Raw genomic sequence first — 17,158 nt, forward strand, 5'->3', positions numbered from 1 at the left:
AAATTAGGAAGTGGTCCTGGGGCGTCTTTGAGTCTAACTTCAGAGTTCCTTCAGCTCTCAGCTCTTCGGTTTTGTTTTGTTTTGTTTTTTACCTCACAGAAACCTTGAATACATCTCAAGGCTACAGTAGCTTATTATTGTAGCTTATTATAACTCGCAAAAATGGTAGCTTATTATTGTTCTTTATTAATACTTAGTCACTTTTTTCCAGAAAGGAGCACTCAAAGCAACTTACAAGACAACAGTAAAACAAAAACAATCATATATGCCCGGTGCCGTTTTGAATCATAGCTTTTGCGTGGCTCCACCTGATTTCTTGGTGTGACAGATCCAAACTCACAAATGACACTATCGATTTTTAAAACCACAGTATTTCTGGGTTTCTAAAAAAATTCCTAGGTGGTGCCTGACATTCCCTGCTAATATATGTACAGTATCTTATACTCGGTTTTATTTATCGATGGTTTGCATTTACATCCCATCCTTTTCTCCAACAAACTCAAGGTGGTGTCTGTACATGGTTCTCCCCTTCCTCAATTAATCTCTACAACAGCCCTGTGAGGTAGGTTAGGCTGAGAAGCAGTGACTGGCCCCAAGGTCACCCAGTGAGTTTCATGGCCAAAGTCCCGGATTTACAGGAGCTGTCCTGTTTCTGATTGGATCCCAGAATGTCCTGCTTTTCCTTAAGATGTCCCTACAGTGGTACCTCAGGTTAAGAACTTAATTCGTTCCGGAGGTCCGTTCTTAACCTGAGACACCACTTTAGCTAATGGGGCCTCCCGCTACCGCCACACCACCAGAGCACGGTTTCTGTTTTTATCCTGAAGCAAAGTTCTTAACCCGAGGTACTATTTCTGGGTTAGCAGAGTCTGTCACCTGAAGCGTCTGTCACCTGAAGCATATGTAACCCGAGTTACCACTGTATTTTCATCAGAGAAATGTTGGAGGGTATGGAATTATGCAACCCCTGAGCCAAGGAGATAAGTAACTATACAACCATTAGAAGACATCTGAAGGAAATGCTGAGAATTGAATCCAGGACCTTCTGCACACAAATGTCAATAGTGTGACTCAGTATAAGGTAGCTTCCTTATGTTTTGAATATATATTATGCACCTTGACTGGGGACAGGAGACGGACAGCGACATTTCATAGAATCATAAGATCATGGAATTGTACAGTTGGAAGACCACCTGAGGGCCATCTTAGTCTGACTCCCTGCAAGGCAGGAAAATGCAGCTGTCCCAACCATTGATCAAGCCTGCAACCTTGGCATTATCAGCCCCACTCCCACAGCTCAGTCACCAAAGTCTGTGCACGCATCATAGATAACAAGCCCATGGCTTCCGCCAAAGAATCATGGGAACCGTAGTTCACCGCCTTTCAGAGCTACAATTCCCAGCACTCATAGCAAGCTACCGTTCCCAGGATTCTTGTGGGAGAAGTCACGCGTATGCAGCCCAAGTGTCCTGATTCGTACTACCTTGGACGGTGGCACACTCTCCTCCACTGGTGGTTTTTAAACAGAGGTTGGGAAGCCATCGGCCAGGAATTCTTTAGCCGTGATTCCTGGGGTTGGACTAGATGACCTTTGGGGTCCCTTCCAACTCTACAATTACCGTATTTTTCGCTCTATAACACGCACCCGACCATAACACGCACGTGGTTTTTAGAGGAGGAAAATCCGTAGGTATGCCACCCGTAGGCATTCCCTCCATAACACGCACAGACATTTCCCCTTACTTTTTAGGAGGAAAAAAGTGAGTGTTATGGTGCAAAAAATATGGTACGTGATCATGGCTTTTGTTTCAACTCCGTTTATTGCTTTACTTCTATAAATGCAAGGAATAACTATTTGCCCTTTTTACATTGCAATTTTATGTTATGAACTGCCCTGAGATCTACAAATGAAGGGCAGTATACAAATTCAATCAACCAGTTAATAAATTAATAATAATAATAATAATAATAATAATAATAATAATAATAACCAACCCCACTTCAACTCTCCTTTTCCCACCTTCCCTGCTGCTTCTTTTTCCCTTCAGACTTTTACACTCAACAGCAAACTGTTTCCCCACCTATGGATGTGCGTGGCATGGGATTGAAACTCTGGAATGCAATTGATCCTGGGCAAGGCAGCTGGGGGGCAGGGTGGGGCAGCGAGGTTTTCCCAGATCCTCTGGCAGCCCTGCCGCGCGGCTTTGCGTACCCTACCAGTTGGTACAGGCAGAAGGCTATTCTCTTCGGGGCTCATTGACGGTCAATGTAGCGTGCACTAAGGGGATGCCTCCTCTATTATCTGACCGCGTGCCGGGATTGGCTGTGTGACTGTGGGAAACGCCAAGGAGCCCAAAACTCACATCACTGCTGAGCTGCTGGTGGATATAAATAGAGGCTTGCGGAGAGCTTTGGAGCAGAAGGGTTGCGTTCGGGTCAGACAGCTAATACCCAGAGCTGCTTGACTTCGGCTGACAGGGTCACGGATGGCTCCTAGCTGCATGGTCCACGTGGAAGAAGAGAGGGTGCTGGCGAAAGAGAAGAACAAGGTAGGCAAGGGTTTCAGCAGGCTGGTCTTGGCAGAGGTGTCATTGCCCTAGAGCTGGTCCCCACATGCTGCCGTCCCTCAGTGTCTTTTGTGTGCAGATACAACGCCACAAGTTAGAAGGCTTAGGATGTCCTAGCGCTGCATCAATGTTCTGCTTCTGCTTCTTCCGCAACACACCCCCAATGAAAAGGGAGCCAGTTCACACATTCAGCTGTCCATCACCAAGTGCAGATCAATCAAAGGACTGGCTTGTATGTGGGAACTGATGTCGGTGTGTGTGTGTGTCAGGCAGAAGGTAACACTGGCAGAAAGGAAGGCTGTAGATAGAGGGAAGTTTGGGTCGAGCACATACAGTTATTTTAGAAAAGGGTAGGTAGAATATTAGACTGAAGGCTGAATGGATAGATTATCTGGGTGGATCAACGAATGATTATTAAATGGGATGGATGGGGTATTAAATTGAGCTGTTCAGTGAGTGGGTGGTTAAACAGAATATTAAACTGGATGGGTCAGTGGTTGCCAAACTTTTTTCTTCCTGGACCACTTGCAAGTTGCTGAAGGTCTCGACAGGCCGCTTACTAAGTTTTCTGCCTGTAGTGGCAGCTGTAATGCACTGTGCTAAATTAAAAATGAATTTTAATGCTTCTTTTATTTCCCTATGTTGCATTGGATGACAATTTGCATTCCGTGGAATTCAAACTGTACTGCTATTTAATACAATATAAGAAACAAAAGAAGCAACGGAATTTAAAATCACTAGGAATATTTAATGTGGGCATGCAGTGAATCACTTAAATGATGCTTGGAGACCATTAGTGGTCCCTTCACCAGTTTGGGAACCCCTAGTTTAGATAGATTAGATAAATCTAGTCTATAAAGCTAGGTATCTATCTATTACCATCAAATGTGAGTTAAGATGTGCTAGATTAGAAGGGGGGAGAGAGAAAGAGAGACAGAATGGAGCTAGGAGATCAATTACCCCCTAATGCAAAGGTGGAAATTCTGCTATTCTAAAATCAAATGACAGGCACTGGAAAATTCTGCATGGCCAGCGGCCCCCGAATGCTGTTGCATAGGTTTTATTCATTGACTTCGTGAAGCTTAAAGGCCTTTTTCCTTCTTTCCCCTTTGCAGCTGAGGAAGCCAGTGGTCGAGAAAATGCGCCGCGATCGGATTAACAGCAGCATTGAGCAGCTGAAGGTCCTTCTGGAGAAAGAATTCCAGAGGCATCAGCCCAACTCCAAGCTGGAGAAAGCAGACATCTTGGAAGTGGCTGTCAGTTACTTGAAGCAGCAGCAGCATCAAGTTCAGGCTCCTGGTGAGTGTGGGATTTCCATCCTTAGGTACCCAAGCCTTGTCAGGCAAACATTCCACAAGTCCCTGAGGTTACTTGTATGCAGGGGGTTTGAATGGCACCTGTAGCACCTTATTCATTTGACAAAATTTGCTTTCAAAAGTAAAATAAAATTGTATACAAGGAGTAAGTGAGAGTTGTGGAAAGCTAGAGCCTGCTGTGGGTTGTGGGGTCTTTTGTTTCCTAGCTAGTTTTCCCAGATCAAGGTCCCAGAGGCCAGTTTGCAGAACACATTTGTAAGTGTAAAAATGCGGCACAAGGAAAATATAGATATATTCTTCAGAGAGGGACGATTGGTTGACCTGTGGGAGATGCATACTTCTCCTGCGTTATATGCCCGAAGGTCCCTCAGTATGGTGTGGTAGTGCAGAGTGTTGGATTTAGACTAGGGTTGGAGAACCCGTGATCTTCCAGAAGTTGTTGGACTACAACTCCCATCATCTTTGACCATTGTCAAAGGGTCTTAAGTAGTCCATGACACCTAGGAAGCCACAGGTACCTCCATCCCCAGCCTAAACCCAACTCTCTGAACTACCGCACTATACTGAGAGCTTGCCCCGAAGAATCCTGAGAACCACAGCTTGTTAAGGGTGCCGGGAATTATAGGTTGGTGAGGGGCAAGCTGCAGCTACCAGGATTTTCTTTTGGAGGGGGAGCAATGCAAATTAAATGTATGATTAGTCAAAGAAGCAGCCGTAAGTTGTGCTCACATCTGTGCATCTGATATAATAATTAAAAATATATATATTATTTCATCTCTCTAGCACTGAGCCAGAAGAATCCAGAGCTTGATTTCAACACCGGCTACCTGCGTTGCTTGAAGGAAGCGCTGCATTTCCTCTCCTTCTGCGAGCCCAAGAGAGAAACGCAAGCCCGGCTGATTAAGCACTTCTGCAAAGTCCACGTGATCGCAGACAGGGTGCAGCCAGGCACTCCCGTCTCGGGCTGCCTGCCACCATCTCCTCGCGCCCCACCCAAGAAACAAGCTGTCAGCAAGAAGCCCCCAGCGCCTGCCACGGTGCTCTGGAGACCGTGGTAGGAGGAGCTGGGTGGACCACCTACACAGAAAAAGAAAAGCTCAGATAAAACCTAAAGGAATCTTTACGATTCCTCTTTAAGAAGTAGGAAGCATTTGATTTCCAAGGAAGGGAGAGTTGGGTTGTTTTTTGCTGCAAGAAATGTTCTTGCAAAGTCATTTCCCTTCACAATGAAGGAGCGCGAAGTTGTTTGCTCTTATGGGCTGCTGTGGCAGAGAGGAGGCGTCTTTTCCTTGGCAGTCTAGAAAAGGAAAGAAAGTGGTTTCAGCTTTCTGACAATAGAGATGCCTTGCCGAGGACTTCCAACAGCATCTGTTGGGAGACTGAAAGACTTCCTGACTCTCTGTTCATATTGTCCTTCAGAGAGAAGGGGTGCTTTTGTTTTGACGCTGTAATTTGTATCAAAGTGCTTTAGTCTTTTCTTTCTTTCTTTTTCTACTTTCTGAGTGAACCTTCCAGGAACCTAGCTCCACTGACTGAGAATCCCCTGCTGTTCTGATAGTGTGTACCACACTCCAATCTTTGAGTGGGGGGAGATTTCAGAGGTTTCCCATACTATCGGCTATGCTGTCAGGGGCTGATGGGAGTTGGCATTCCAGCAGCATCTAAAGGGCCTTGTGTTAGGTTTCACTCTCTGTGTCTTATGTGTCTCCCATTTGGGAGAGTTTTCTGCCTTTTGTGAAGGAAACACATGTTTATGTATCTTTAATAAGGAGAAAGTAATGTGCGTATGTACGTTTGTTGAACACGAACGAATTGGAATGCTTTTATAAAGCGATGTTACATTCATCCCCATGTGGTGTTGAATACGATTTGAATTTCTTTGATGGAAATGTTAATAAAGAAATCATTTTTTCTTCCACAATGAATGAATCCTTCCTTTCAGCTCTGGAGTAGTATACTTAATAAGCTGCACAACAACAGCAGCAGCAGCAGCAACAACAGCAGCAACAAGAAAACAACACACACTTGTTCAAATCTTACCTCTGTAATGAACCCATTAGGTATAAGTCATTATATAATCATAGGGTTGTAATCCAACTAAGTTCTGCTTGAGACAGACCAATTGAAATTAGTGAAATTGACTATCTTGGATCCATTATTTTCAGTTCTATTCTGAGCAAAACTTAATTGGATATAATACATTGGCTGTGTTCACAAGGCAGTTTATTCCATTTTCCTACAATCCACAATCTACTCAGAGTAGACCCACTGGCCTTCATTTGCATGACTAACCTAGCCCATTCATTTCAATGGGTCTACTCTGAGTAGGTCACAATCCAATACCTTCCTCCGCTGGTCACTTGCTATTAAGCACCATGGCTATTCACTTTCTAGCCCTGCCTCCATACATATTTGCTTTATTTTTTCATGGCATTTATACTCTCACACACATAATTTTATTTGCATGCTGCCTTTCCACAATTCAAACCATGCTCAAGGTGGCTCACGGCATGAAAATGAATGCACAACTACAACCTAACAAAAGTAATCATAAACAATATCTAAAGCATTAAAAGATACGCAACAGAATTGAACGATTTCCACATTAATAACGATATCTGAAATAAAGGTACAAAAAAACAACAGCAACAACAGCAAGAATGTCCCCCCAACAACAACAAAAACCCAGCAACACCCCAGCCCAGGAGTCTCAGCTTTTGTAGCTGGAGTCCATCCCTCCCAGGCCAGGTGGGGAAAAGCCTGCAAGGCAAGTGAGCAGATCTTCCAAGGCTCTGAACCAAGATGACAGAATGCAGTTACTTAGCTAAAGTATTAGAATAGTTCAATATGGGTGCAGAATTCAGCAGCTGGATTGCTATCAAGCACACTTGTGTCCAAAGGATCTGTCCAACATCAAACTGTCTAGAGAGGCTGGTTGTGCCATGCGGTCCTAACCAACCTTGCAGTGTACCAAAACTGAACTCTTTCCAGAGAATACTTTTTCTGCTGCTTGAATAGCACCTGTCAAAACGTGCTAGATAAGTTTGAGCCAGTGGGTTTGTTGCAATCAAAGCTTGCACTATTTTTCTACATGAGGTGTCCTTCAGCTTTTTCAAGGATTCGTGTGAGGCATGAATATTATGAATATCTAGGGAAATCAGTTCAGCATTGGGAAAATCAGTTCGTCATCACTTTCATAGTTGCCTGATTGCCTGATTAGCTGCAGCATGAACACTGCGTGTTGTATCACAGATAGTTCTGGATTGAGCCATTACAATACTGGAGTTCTGCATCGGGATCTGAAAGCAAAATCCTCCTTGAGATCACCATCTGTGGCATTGTATGGCACTACCAAGAGGAATGGGTAAATGTCACACAGTGCATAACGTTCATTGAGAAATAGTCTCCTCCACTGTTTGTTAGGCAGACCTTGTCTTCTGTATTCAGCCACTGGAATTAAAGACAGACAGCCATTTTCAGAAAACGTATCTCCATTTGCAAATTCAAAAAAAGATGAGTTATATGACCCTGGAAAAGCTCCTTTGGTCAGGACCTCAAATCTATCTCTTCTGCTGTGGCCATCTTGTTTCAATGCAAAGCGTAAATTTCTCCTGTCCTTACAAGTAACATCTAATCAATAGGAATTCTGTCTTTTGCTTGAAGCACCTCCTATTTTCTCAGTCCTTTAAACTACAACCAAAGGAACATCTAATACCAATGGTCCCAAGTTATTGCTTCTCAAATATGGTCTGTAGTAGCTTGTTCCTCCTTTAACAAGGCCATTAAATGGGCACACCCTTTATAAATGACTTCCTTGTCTGTGCCTTCATTTCCCCCTGCTAGATGATGTATTTCTTCATTGCTTTCCCAGTTCGTTCCATCTTTCATAGACTTTTTAACTGAGGAGCTTTCCAATGAATTTGAGTTACATCCCAGCATTGATGAGCAGGCCATACTTAGTGTGGTGGTTGTGGAAGAGGGGATAAGGATGTCTATTGGGCGAAGGCACTTCCAGCTGAAGGCAGTGGCAAGAAAACTCTCCCTCCTCCTGTGACTCCAGTTCCTGCTATCCCATCAGCCACTTGGTTACAGGACACCCTCTGTCACTCATCCCCTGGGTCCCTCGTTAGCCCTAAAAAAAAGTTCAATAATCAACCTTACAAGATATGCACATGAGGAAAATGGAAGCTCAGGCACAACTTCTGAAAATTAACTTTCTTGTAACACATTCCATCCATGCAGATTCTGGCTGTCTTGAAGAGCAACAACTCCTTACCAATGACAGTGGCTGTTCGCGCTGCCTTGCCCTCTCTGAAAGCACTGTCTCCCCCCCCCAACCAAAAAACCCCCACATCCGATCCAGGAACAGTGTCCATCTGGAAGGCCACAGGTTTCCAACCCCAATTTATCCTATTTGAGCACAGTAAGGAATTAATGTGCATAAAATTTGCACCTGCTATTATTTATAAGAATACATATGGCACAGTAATAGTAGTAGTAGTAGTAGTAGTAGTAGTAGTAATTCCACCCTGCACTTTCCCCCCAAAGAGTCCCAGGCAGCAAACATATTGATACTTGATGCACAATTAGAAATAGCTGCTAAAATTGAAACAGGCATGCAATCCATTTCATCAGATTGGGGGACATCAAGGTCAGTGGTCTTTAGCAGGTGGGTCGGTCCCACTGCTGGGTCTTGGCCTAACCGAAGTTGGGTCATAACAGCAGCATTACCAACATACATATATACATGTCGGAAAATTAAGAAATGGGTCCCCAAATGCATGTTTGGGTTAAAGGTGAGCCCTTGGTCTGAAAAGGTTGAATACAACTGGTCAAGGTGACCAGACTAGTGTGCTGTCCAAAGTGCTTAACTATTGAAGGCTAGCTCTCCTGCTCTCCCTTCTTAGGTTTCTTATATTTTAAGATGCATTTAGACCTGACAGCCCCTCTCCCATCGAGGGCAAGAATTCAATTCCCATCAGCCCTGACCACGCTGGGCAACAATATCTCGAGAGGTTGCCAAACCTATGCCAAAAAAAAACCCAGACACAGTCACACCAAAGTCACATTTCAGCCCACCATCTTGGTTCAAAATGGCGCCCAGCTCCCAAATGTCAATGTAGACCACCACCACCTCAGGAACACTCGAAAGGCAGCTGTACCGGTGCCAAAAAGAGGAAGAAGCCGTACCAAAGTCACACCAAGTTCCAGTTTGCCATCTTGTTTCAAAATGGCAGCTGGCGGCCCAGCATTGATGAAAACCAACACACACACACACACACCAGGAATCCTTATGTCAAGTTTGGCAATGGTCTATCGAGAGGCTTCTCGCAAGGAAAACAAAACTAGCAAACGGACAGACAAATCATTTTGTGAAATATATAGTTGGCTGTTGTTGTTGTTGTTGTTGTTGTTGTTGTTGTTGTTGTTGTTCCCTTTAACTCTGAATGGCTTTCCCCAATGCTGACAGCTTTTCTCCTGGGAGAGCCGGGTGGGGGTGATATTTATTATGTTGATCCTGCGGCTCAGGGGGACTCTTCCGACAATGCCCCTATTAACCTCCAGAGTGTGGGGCTGGGTTTCTTGGTGTTTCCCACACTTTCGAGCCCATTGATGACATTCATGGGGAGGACAAATGAAGTGTGCCTGGGCCACAGCGCCCATTAGTGCCGCTGTGCAGCTCACTATTGTGCTGGCCAGCAATTTCTGTCCTGATAGGCCATCTGGAGAGCTTCGCTTTCCCAGGGACCACATTGAGCGATCGGCATTATCCCCCAGACTCTCTCTATATATATCAACAACAACAACGCTGGGAACTTTATGCTCTCTGACACCAAATCGCTGGCATTGGGGAGGCCTTCCCAACTCATTTCAAACCCTCTTTAAAAGGTCTAGAAATTGAGGGGGGGTTAGAAAGGGGGCTCAGAGAAGGGGAATGATAATGATATTTTATTTTATTACAGTTCAGCTTGCCCCATATTGGTACATTTGACAGAATCTATGGGAGACATTTGGGATGTGGGTGGCGCTGTGGGTTAAACCACAGAGCCTAGGACTTGCCAATCAGAAGGTCGGTGGTTCGAATCCTGCGATGGGGTGAGCTTCCATTGCTCGGTCCCTGCTCCTGCCAACCTAGCAGTTCGAAAGCACATCAAAGTGCAAGTAGATAAATAGGCACCACTCCGGCGGGAAGGTAAACGGACTTACGTGCGCTGCTCTGGTTCACCAGAAGCGGCTTAGTCATGCTGGCCACATGACCCAGAAGCTGTACGACGGCTTCCTCAGCCAATAAAGCGAGATGAGCGCTGCAACCCCAGAGTCAGCCATGACTGGACCTAATGATCAGGGGTTCTTTATGGGAGGCATTGGGAAAACAAAAGTGTGGGTTGTAGTCAATAATAACCCTTCTCAGAGTAGACCCATTGAAATGAATGTCCATCATTAGCTTAGGTTTGATAAAGTCAGCGGGTCTACTCTGAGTTGGATGCAGGTCAGGGAAATTCTGGTTCAGACCAGGCTCAAAATACTTGGGGAAATGTTGGGATTGAGAAATTGGATTGGGTCGAAGCCAGCTGAGTTGATTCCCCACTGAAATCAATGGGCCGGGAACGACTTGCCTCATTGACTTCAACAGGACTCACTTAGACTGGATGAAGTCCTATATGTTCTTACCTGGGAGCCAGTCCCACTGACGTCACTAGGACTTCTATCTGAGCAGACCTCTGCAACATCGCTCCATAAAGGACACGGCAATTTGGGCAGAGGGAGGGAAGGAGGGAGGTAAGCTGAGTTCTGTGTGCTTGAGTCAGAGCTCTCTCCCACCCCACAAATATCCAAACGATTAAAAATCGGCATCAGGTAACCTGGGAGGCCAGGGTTCAAAAGAAGGGAGTAGAGCCATGTGCAGCACTTTGAGTTCCTTGGAGAGGCATATATGCACGTAAATTACTGTTTTCATGTAATGCAGCACAGGCATGTGGCTGTACAGACTACGACTGGTAGTAGTGTGGTGTAGTGGTTAGAGTGTTGGACTGTGGGAGGCCAGGATTCAAAGCCACCACTCAGCCATAAAACTCACAGGGTGACCTTCGAGCCAGTCGCTGCCTCTCAGCCTAACCTACCTCACTGGGTTGTTGTGACGATAAAATGGGGAGAGGATACCGTGAGCTGCTTGGAGGAAAAGGAAGCGTTATTGAGAATAATTTTGTTTGTTTGCTTGCTTGCTTGTTACCTATCCTTCACTTCCTCTGTCCCCTAAGCATTACATATTATATTTCTAAAAAGAAAAAACCCAATACAGTGGTACCTCAGGTTACAAAAGCTTCAGGTTACAGGCACTTCAGGTTACAGACTCTGCTAACCCGGAAATAGTATCTCGGGTTAAGAACTTTGCTTCAGGATGAGAACAGAAATCGCGTGGAGGCAGTGGGAGGCCCCATTAGCGAAAGTGGTACCTCAGGTTAAGAGCAGTTTCAGGTTAAGAACGGACCTCCAGAAAGAATTAAGTTCTTAACCCGAGGTACCACTGTAAAGTCATCAAATAAATTATCTAACAAGATGAACAGTTGTGTTCGAAAATCTTCAAACTTAAAATGTTTATGTGTTTATTATGTAAATAAATAATTGAACATTTAATTATATAAATAGGATGTGGAGCAGGAATCCTTCTACCAGCACTGCTGAAAGACCAGCTCCATCAGGTGCCTCCTACCCCTGAATTGCTATGTTTAAGCCTTGGCACCCAAGTTTGTGGGGTTTTTTTTCTTCTTCCTCTTACCTCCTTGTCCTTTCCCCCTTGCATATCGTGTCTTTCAGGTGCTAAGCCTGCAGGCAGTGACTGTCTTGTTTTAAAACGATTGTATGTAAAAGCCACCCAGGGTGCCTTTTTGGCTGAAGAGCAGGGTGCAAATGTTCTAAATAAACAAATATAAATAAATAAAATCTTTACCCAACAAATTTATCCACCAAAACTTCCACCAATGAGCTTAGTGGCTGAGGTGGAAATTCGAACCCACACTGTATGTTTTTTGGCATGCCTGCTAATAACTTAGGTAAGTTTAGCCAGATATACAATGGGAACATCTATTTTAACATACCATTTTATTTTATAATGAATATTTTTAAACTACTGACCTTTTTTACGTCCTGTAGAAATTTAGGTTAATTTTTTATTAACTCTTTTAACCATAAGTTTTAATATTTTTTATATTAGGTAAAAGCCCTTACAGTTGTTGTTTTTTGCTTATTTTTACAAAAGGGTTGTATCCAACGCCAGGCCTACTCTGAGTAGACCCATTGAACTGGACATGTTACTTTCGAGGGGGTCCACTCTGAGGAGGGCTTCGTTGAATACAACCCAAATCCAGTCAAACAAATTTAAAAGAAGGGTCGAGTTGATAACGACAGTGCCTCAGAGCATGGGCAGAGTGCAATCCCTCCAAAGGGAAAAGCAAAACAAAAAAAGATGGAAACGATGCACCACTTTTTTTTTACCCTGGGAATTAGCCGCCAGCAGATGGAAGAGGAGAAAAGCTCAATGGTTTAATGGGCCTATAAAGTGAGTGTGGAAAGGAAGAGATTTTTGCAGTGGCGGGAGAATTGGGGCGGGGGGGGGTAGGTGGGAGTGTGTGCAGCCAACCCACCCACCCCCCACCCGAAAAAGGGGGTTGTTGTTTGGGGCATGACTGCCTGGTTCACCTCAGATGGTGTGAGCCCGCAAATCCCTGTTTCCCACACATTGATCCATTCATGCTGTTAAACTGCAGACAAAAGACGTGTGCCTCATGAGTCCTTTCATGCCATCTGGCCTGTACTCTGGAGGGGTGATTTGGAGAGGAGAAGGAGTTGGGTGGGGGGAGAGATGATGGAAAGAAGGAAGGAGAGCTATTTCATGAAGAGGGGCGAACCCACCCACCCACCCACCCACCGCCCCCTGCTCTGGAGTCCCTAGGGGTCTTTGTGACGCGGGTGGCAGTCGTTGCTGAAATCCACTCATTTCATATTTCCCCCCCAAAAACTGTACATTCGATTTTGTATCCGAACCTCCCGCATCGCCACCAGACTTTGTGCAGCCCGCCTGCCCAGCTTGTGTGCCCTCAGTGCCATGCCAAAGGCAGCAGTTTGTGTCTGAAGGCTGCAATCCTCAACCCACTTACGGCAGGAGTAAGGCACCTGGCTGCATTCGATAGGTTTGGCTTCCGAATGGATAGAATTGCACTGGCAGAAGCAGTAAAATGATGTTATTGCAAAGGCTTCTGCCGGTGCTGGCATATGCAAGCTTTTGCATCACACAGGATTCTTCGTCAGGTGGCCTGGCATTGAAACTGCATGTGTTAAGCTAGGGAAGTGTAGCCTTCTGTGTTGCACAGAACTCCGCCACCCTGCTTTGGTCAGATTTTGCTCCATTTGGCAGGAGGGACGCACATTCTTTAAAACCAGCCAAGTCCCCAAGGTATACGGGTTTCCTGACCTCACAGGTTTGAAATAAAACTGGCAGCTTTCAGAGTTCACCAACTCTTGGGGTTGGCGGAAGCTGTTTGAGAATATACATCACCACTGCCTTCTCTTAAGAACCTGTCAGCTGTAACTGGGGCTTTAGAAAGGTGAGGCAGGTGTGGTCTCTTTGCTCTTCAGAAGCAGAGAATCACAGAACTGTCAAATTGGAAGGGATCCTGAGGGTCATCTAGTCCAACCCCAGGCAAAGGAGAGACGCAGTTCAGTGGCTCAGCATCTCTTTTGCACACAGAAGGCCCTAGGTTCGATTCCTGGCCCGGAGATCTGCTGCTAGTCATGGTAGACCTTTTATTTGCCAAAGTACTAGAGACAGTGAAGAAACATTGAAGGGTGATTTCGTTTAACCAAGTGGAAACCAAGGGAGAGGCGGAAGGAGAATAAAGTGCCTCACTAAGGACTACCTGCTTGAAGGGACATGGTACTTGCTAAGTGCTACTTGCTTAAAATATCATGATACTTACGAATTATTTCACCTTTTTATCACTGGCAATGATCACATTATACTCCCCCCCCCGCCCCCGTCTCTCCCTCCCGCTGCTTTTGTGAGTATTTTCCTCTCTTTTCTTTGATTTGGGGACTGAAAAAAATATATGTATTTTGACCTTTGTGGGCTTTTGTTTTTGTTTTGTTTTTAAGGCTCGGTGACTTTGCTTGCTTTTTGTTTAATTACATAGCAAGGCTACCTAAGCGTGCAGTATGGCTGGGGATTCTTTTTGTGCTAATTAGCCATTCTGAAAAAAATGAAAATGAAATTGTTGAATAATTCCGCAGAGGAGGGGTGGGGATTTAACACCCATTGCATTGCGGCCTAGGGATGAAGGGAGGCACAGCTAATACTGTACAAGAACTGGTATGTGTGTTTTTGAGAGGGGGGCTGGGAGAGATGTACCCAACCAAGTCCTACTCACTCAGCCTAAACCCATCAGTGGACCTAAATTAGTCAAGTTCATTAATTGCAATGGTTCTACTCTGAGGAGGCCTATAATCCAGGGTGGACGCCAGCCAGATGCAAAAAGAAAAAGGCACAGTCCTTGTGCACATTTAATAGGAGAGATAATTTTTGCTGACAAACTTACACTACCTGCACCCTCCCCAGAACATATGTTTTCCCTTTTACGTTTTGGTTGCTATTCTCTGAAAATCGACCTCACTGTATTCATTCAAGCACACTTTGATGTCAATGGAAAAGGTCTGGGTCTCCCAAATCCTGCTAGCCCCCCACTACAACCCCTTTCAAGGGAAGCTTTTGGAAACAGGAAAGTTGAGGGGGGGAGAAGGTGTGCGCGCATACAGAGTCTTCCTGAGCATTGCTCCCTGGCACTTAATTTCGCTGCATCCTGGGAAAAAGGCAGCATATTGAGATGTTGACGTCCCTCCGGCTCCCAAGGCCGAAGATAATGGCCGTTCCCACATTCCCATCCTCCTCGAAGCTGGTCTCTGTTGTTACGCGCCCCCCACCCCAAGCTCCCCAGTCCACCTGCTCCTTGGGGAACAGTGGTATTATCCCAAAGCGATTCACAGTCAATTTACCATGCTGTAATAGATGCCTCCCCTATTGTCCCGGAGAAACTTCCCCATTGGCCAGGGAGTGTGGGAAACTCCAAGACGCTCTGGACCCAGGCATTTGGAGGAGGTTGGTGGGTATAAATAGAGGCCCCCACTCCCTTTCGCTTCCACACAGCGGACCTGAAGCCAAACAGTTTCTTCGCTTTCCTGGGTTAATCATGGCAACAGCCGGCGCTTCGCTGGAAATCCAGCCATCCAAAGCAAAAAACAGAGTAAGTGTTTTCTTCTACTGTCCTGCTTGGAAATGGTCAGATCCTGCCCTGTTAAGAGAGAGGGGGTTGTGTGGAAGGCTAGCAAAATGGACATGCTGTACTTAGCTTCCTTATACTGAGTCAGACCAATGGGTGCAAGAGTCTCCCCCAGACTTACCTGGCAATGTTTGGTGGGGATGTTTAAACCTAGGTTAAATTTTGCACACAAGCAGACGCTCTTATCGCTGAGCCATGGCCTTTCCCCACGTGCGATTTGCTAACTCTTTCTTTTCCTCTCCTTGTCCCCTCACAGCTGCAGAAGCCGCTGGTGGAGAAGTTGCGCCGCGACCGCATCAACGGCAGCATCGAGCAACTGAAACTGCTTCTGGAGAAGGAATTCCAGAGACACCAGCCCAGCTCCAAGCTGGAGAAGGCTGACGTTCTGGAGATGACTGTCAGCTACCTAAAATACAGCCAAAGTGAGTGCTGGTCTTGTTTCTTTATGCTAGAAACCTGTATCGGTTTAATGCATGTTCAGTGCATGCATCTCCACCACCACTGAATTCTGGGAGGGGTAGTTTGGTCAGGATTGCAGCGAAGATCCCATGTGCCACTCAGAGAATGACATTTCCTATGGCTGCCTAGGGACCTTGGCACAATGACAAGTCCCCTAGGTTTCCTAGGGAGAAGAGGTGGCTGTTAAGCTAGGTTTAATGTGTTGGGTAGCTCTGCCCTTTACGTAACTAGTGCATGTTAGGTCAAAGCACCACTGTGGGCACCCTCACCTCTAAATCCCATCTCTCTTTCTTCACAGCATTGGCGACTTCGTCTGTAAGCAGAACCCAGGATTACAGCAAAGGCTACTCCTCCTGCCTGAAGGAAACTCTGCAATTCCTGGCCATCCACTCAACGAACTCCGAAACCCAGAGCAAGCTCTTAAGCCACTTCCAGAAGCCTTGGGAGGTGGCTAGCAAGGACACCTCTCCACTTTCTACCCCTGCTCTGCTTCAGAAGGGGTCACCCCAAGGCGCCGTCTCAAAACCAGCCTACAAATTGTGGAGGCCTTGGTAGGAGAGAGCTCTTATTCTCAACATGTGTTTAAGACATCCAGGAGGAGTTGGCCACTTGCCATGCAAATCCTGCACCGCACCTCAGGAGAATATGTACGGCTTAATATGTATTGATATCTGACTGACAGAGGCCTTCCGCATTCAGAAAGGCAAAGTGATCAGAAAAGAAAAACCATTCTGAAAGAATGAACCAATGTCATCCTTTTATTGGGAGAATTCCGGGCAGCTGTTCCAAGCGGAACAACAAATCATTATAATCGTGCTGTGTTCGGATCTTGAGGCTTATTATTAATTGACAGAAAGCATGCAGAGATGTGTGTGTGTGTTTGAGGTTTGTTTGCAAAAAAAAAAGAGTAACTTCTAAGAAGTTTTGGGGCCGTTTTCTTTTTTCAAGAGTCTCTGTGCTTTGTGTGGCTTCCTTGCAACCACAGCAACAGACTGGCCAGCTTGCTTACTTCACTTACAATTCTCAGGGCCACCTTCCCTTTGTGGGAAGCCCTTGGGGGCCGCAATTCAATGATGGGTGGGGCCAAAAGTAGGCGGAGTAATGGGGTGTGAATATTGCCTTTGCATGGCAGGCTACATTCCAGCCCTGCAAATACCAGGTTTCAAAACACACAAATATCCCCACGCTTCATCTAAGAAGGCCTATTATGAGTTCATGGACATAGGGAAGGTTTGATGCAGGGCTGCAATGAAGTTCTCTAACATTTGTAGATTTCCAATGCACATGTAGTCTGTGGAACAGCTGCTATTTAGCTGTGCCCACAAATGCAAGAGGCTATTTTGAAAAGAGAGAAAAAAGGCCTTTGAATGTTGCTGCTGTGATGAAGTTCTATAACATTTGTAGACTGTAGAGTGTGGCAAGAGAAAAGCGTTACCCTGTGACGATAACGTGTAGAGGACGTTCTTCAAATTGGCTGACTCTCAAAGGC

The 17,158-nt window shown here is 45.5% G+C and overlaps 1 protein-coding gene and 1 pseudogene across 1 annotated transcript; one reads left to right on the top strand and one right to left on the bottom strand.

Annotated features, from left to right (window-relative positions):
* The first annotated feature begins 2,407 nt into the window (after positions 1-2,407).
* On the top strand, positions 2,408-16,667 carry LOC128420324 (transcription factor HES-4-like). The gene is made up of 6 exons (XM_053401930.1): positions 2,408-2,549; positions 3,683-3,866; positions 4,667-4,940; positions 15,078-15,174; positions 15,467-15,632; positions 15,968-16,667. Exons 1-6 carry the CDS (start codon positions 2,487-2,489, stop codon positions 16,222-16,224), a joined length of 1,041 nt encoding a protein of 346 aa, XP_053257905.1. The 5' UTR covers positions 2,408-2,486; the 3' UTR covers positions 16,225-16,667.
* LOC128419680 (myotubularin-like) lies at positions 6,557-7,926 on the bottom strand (annotated as a pseudogene).
* Positions 16,668-17,158: the final 491 nt, after the last annotated feature.

This window comes from Podarcis raffonei, chromosome 8 (genome assembly GCF_027172205.1).
Source record: "Podarcis raffonei isolate rPodRaf1 chromosome 8, rPodRaf1.pri, whole genome shotgun sequence".
NCBI lineage: Eukaryota > Metazoa > Chordata > Lepidosauria > Squamata > Lacertidae > Podarcis > Podarcis raffonei.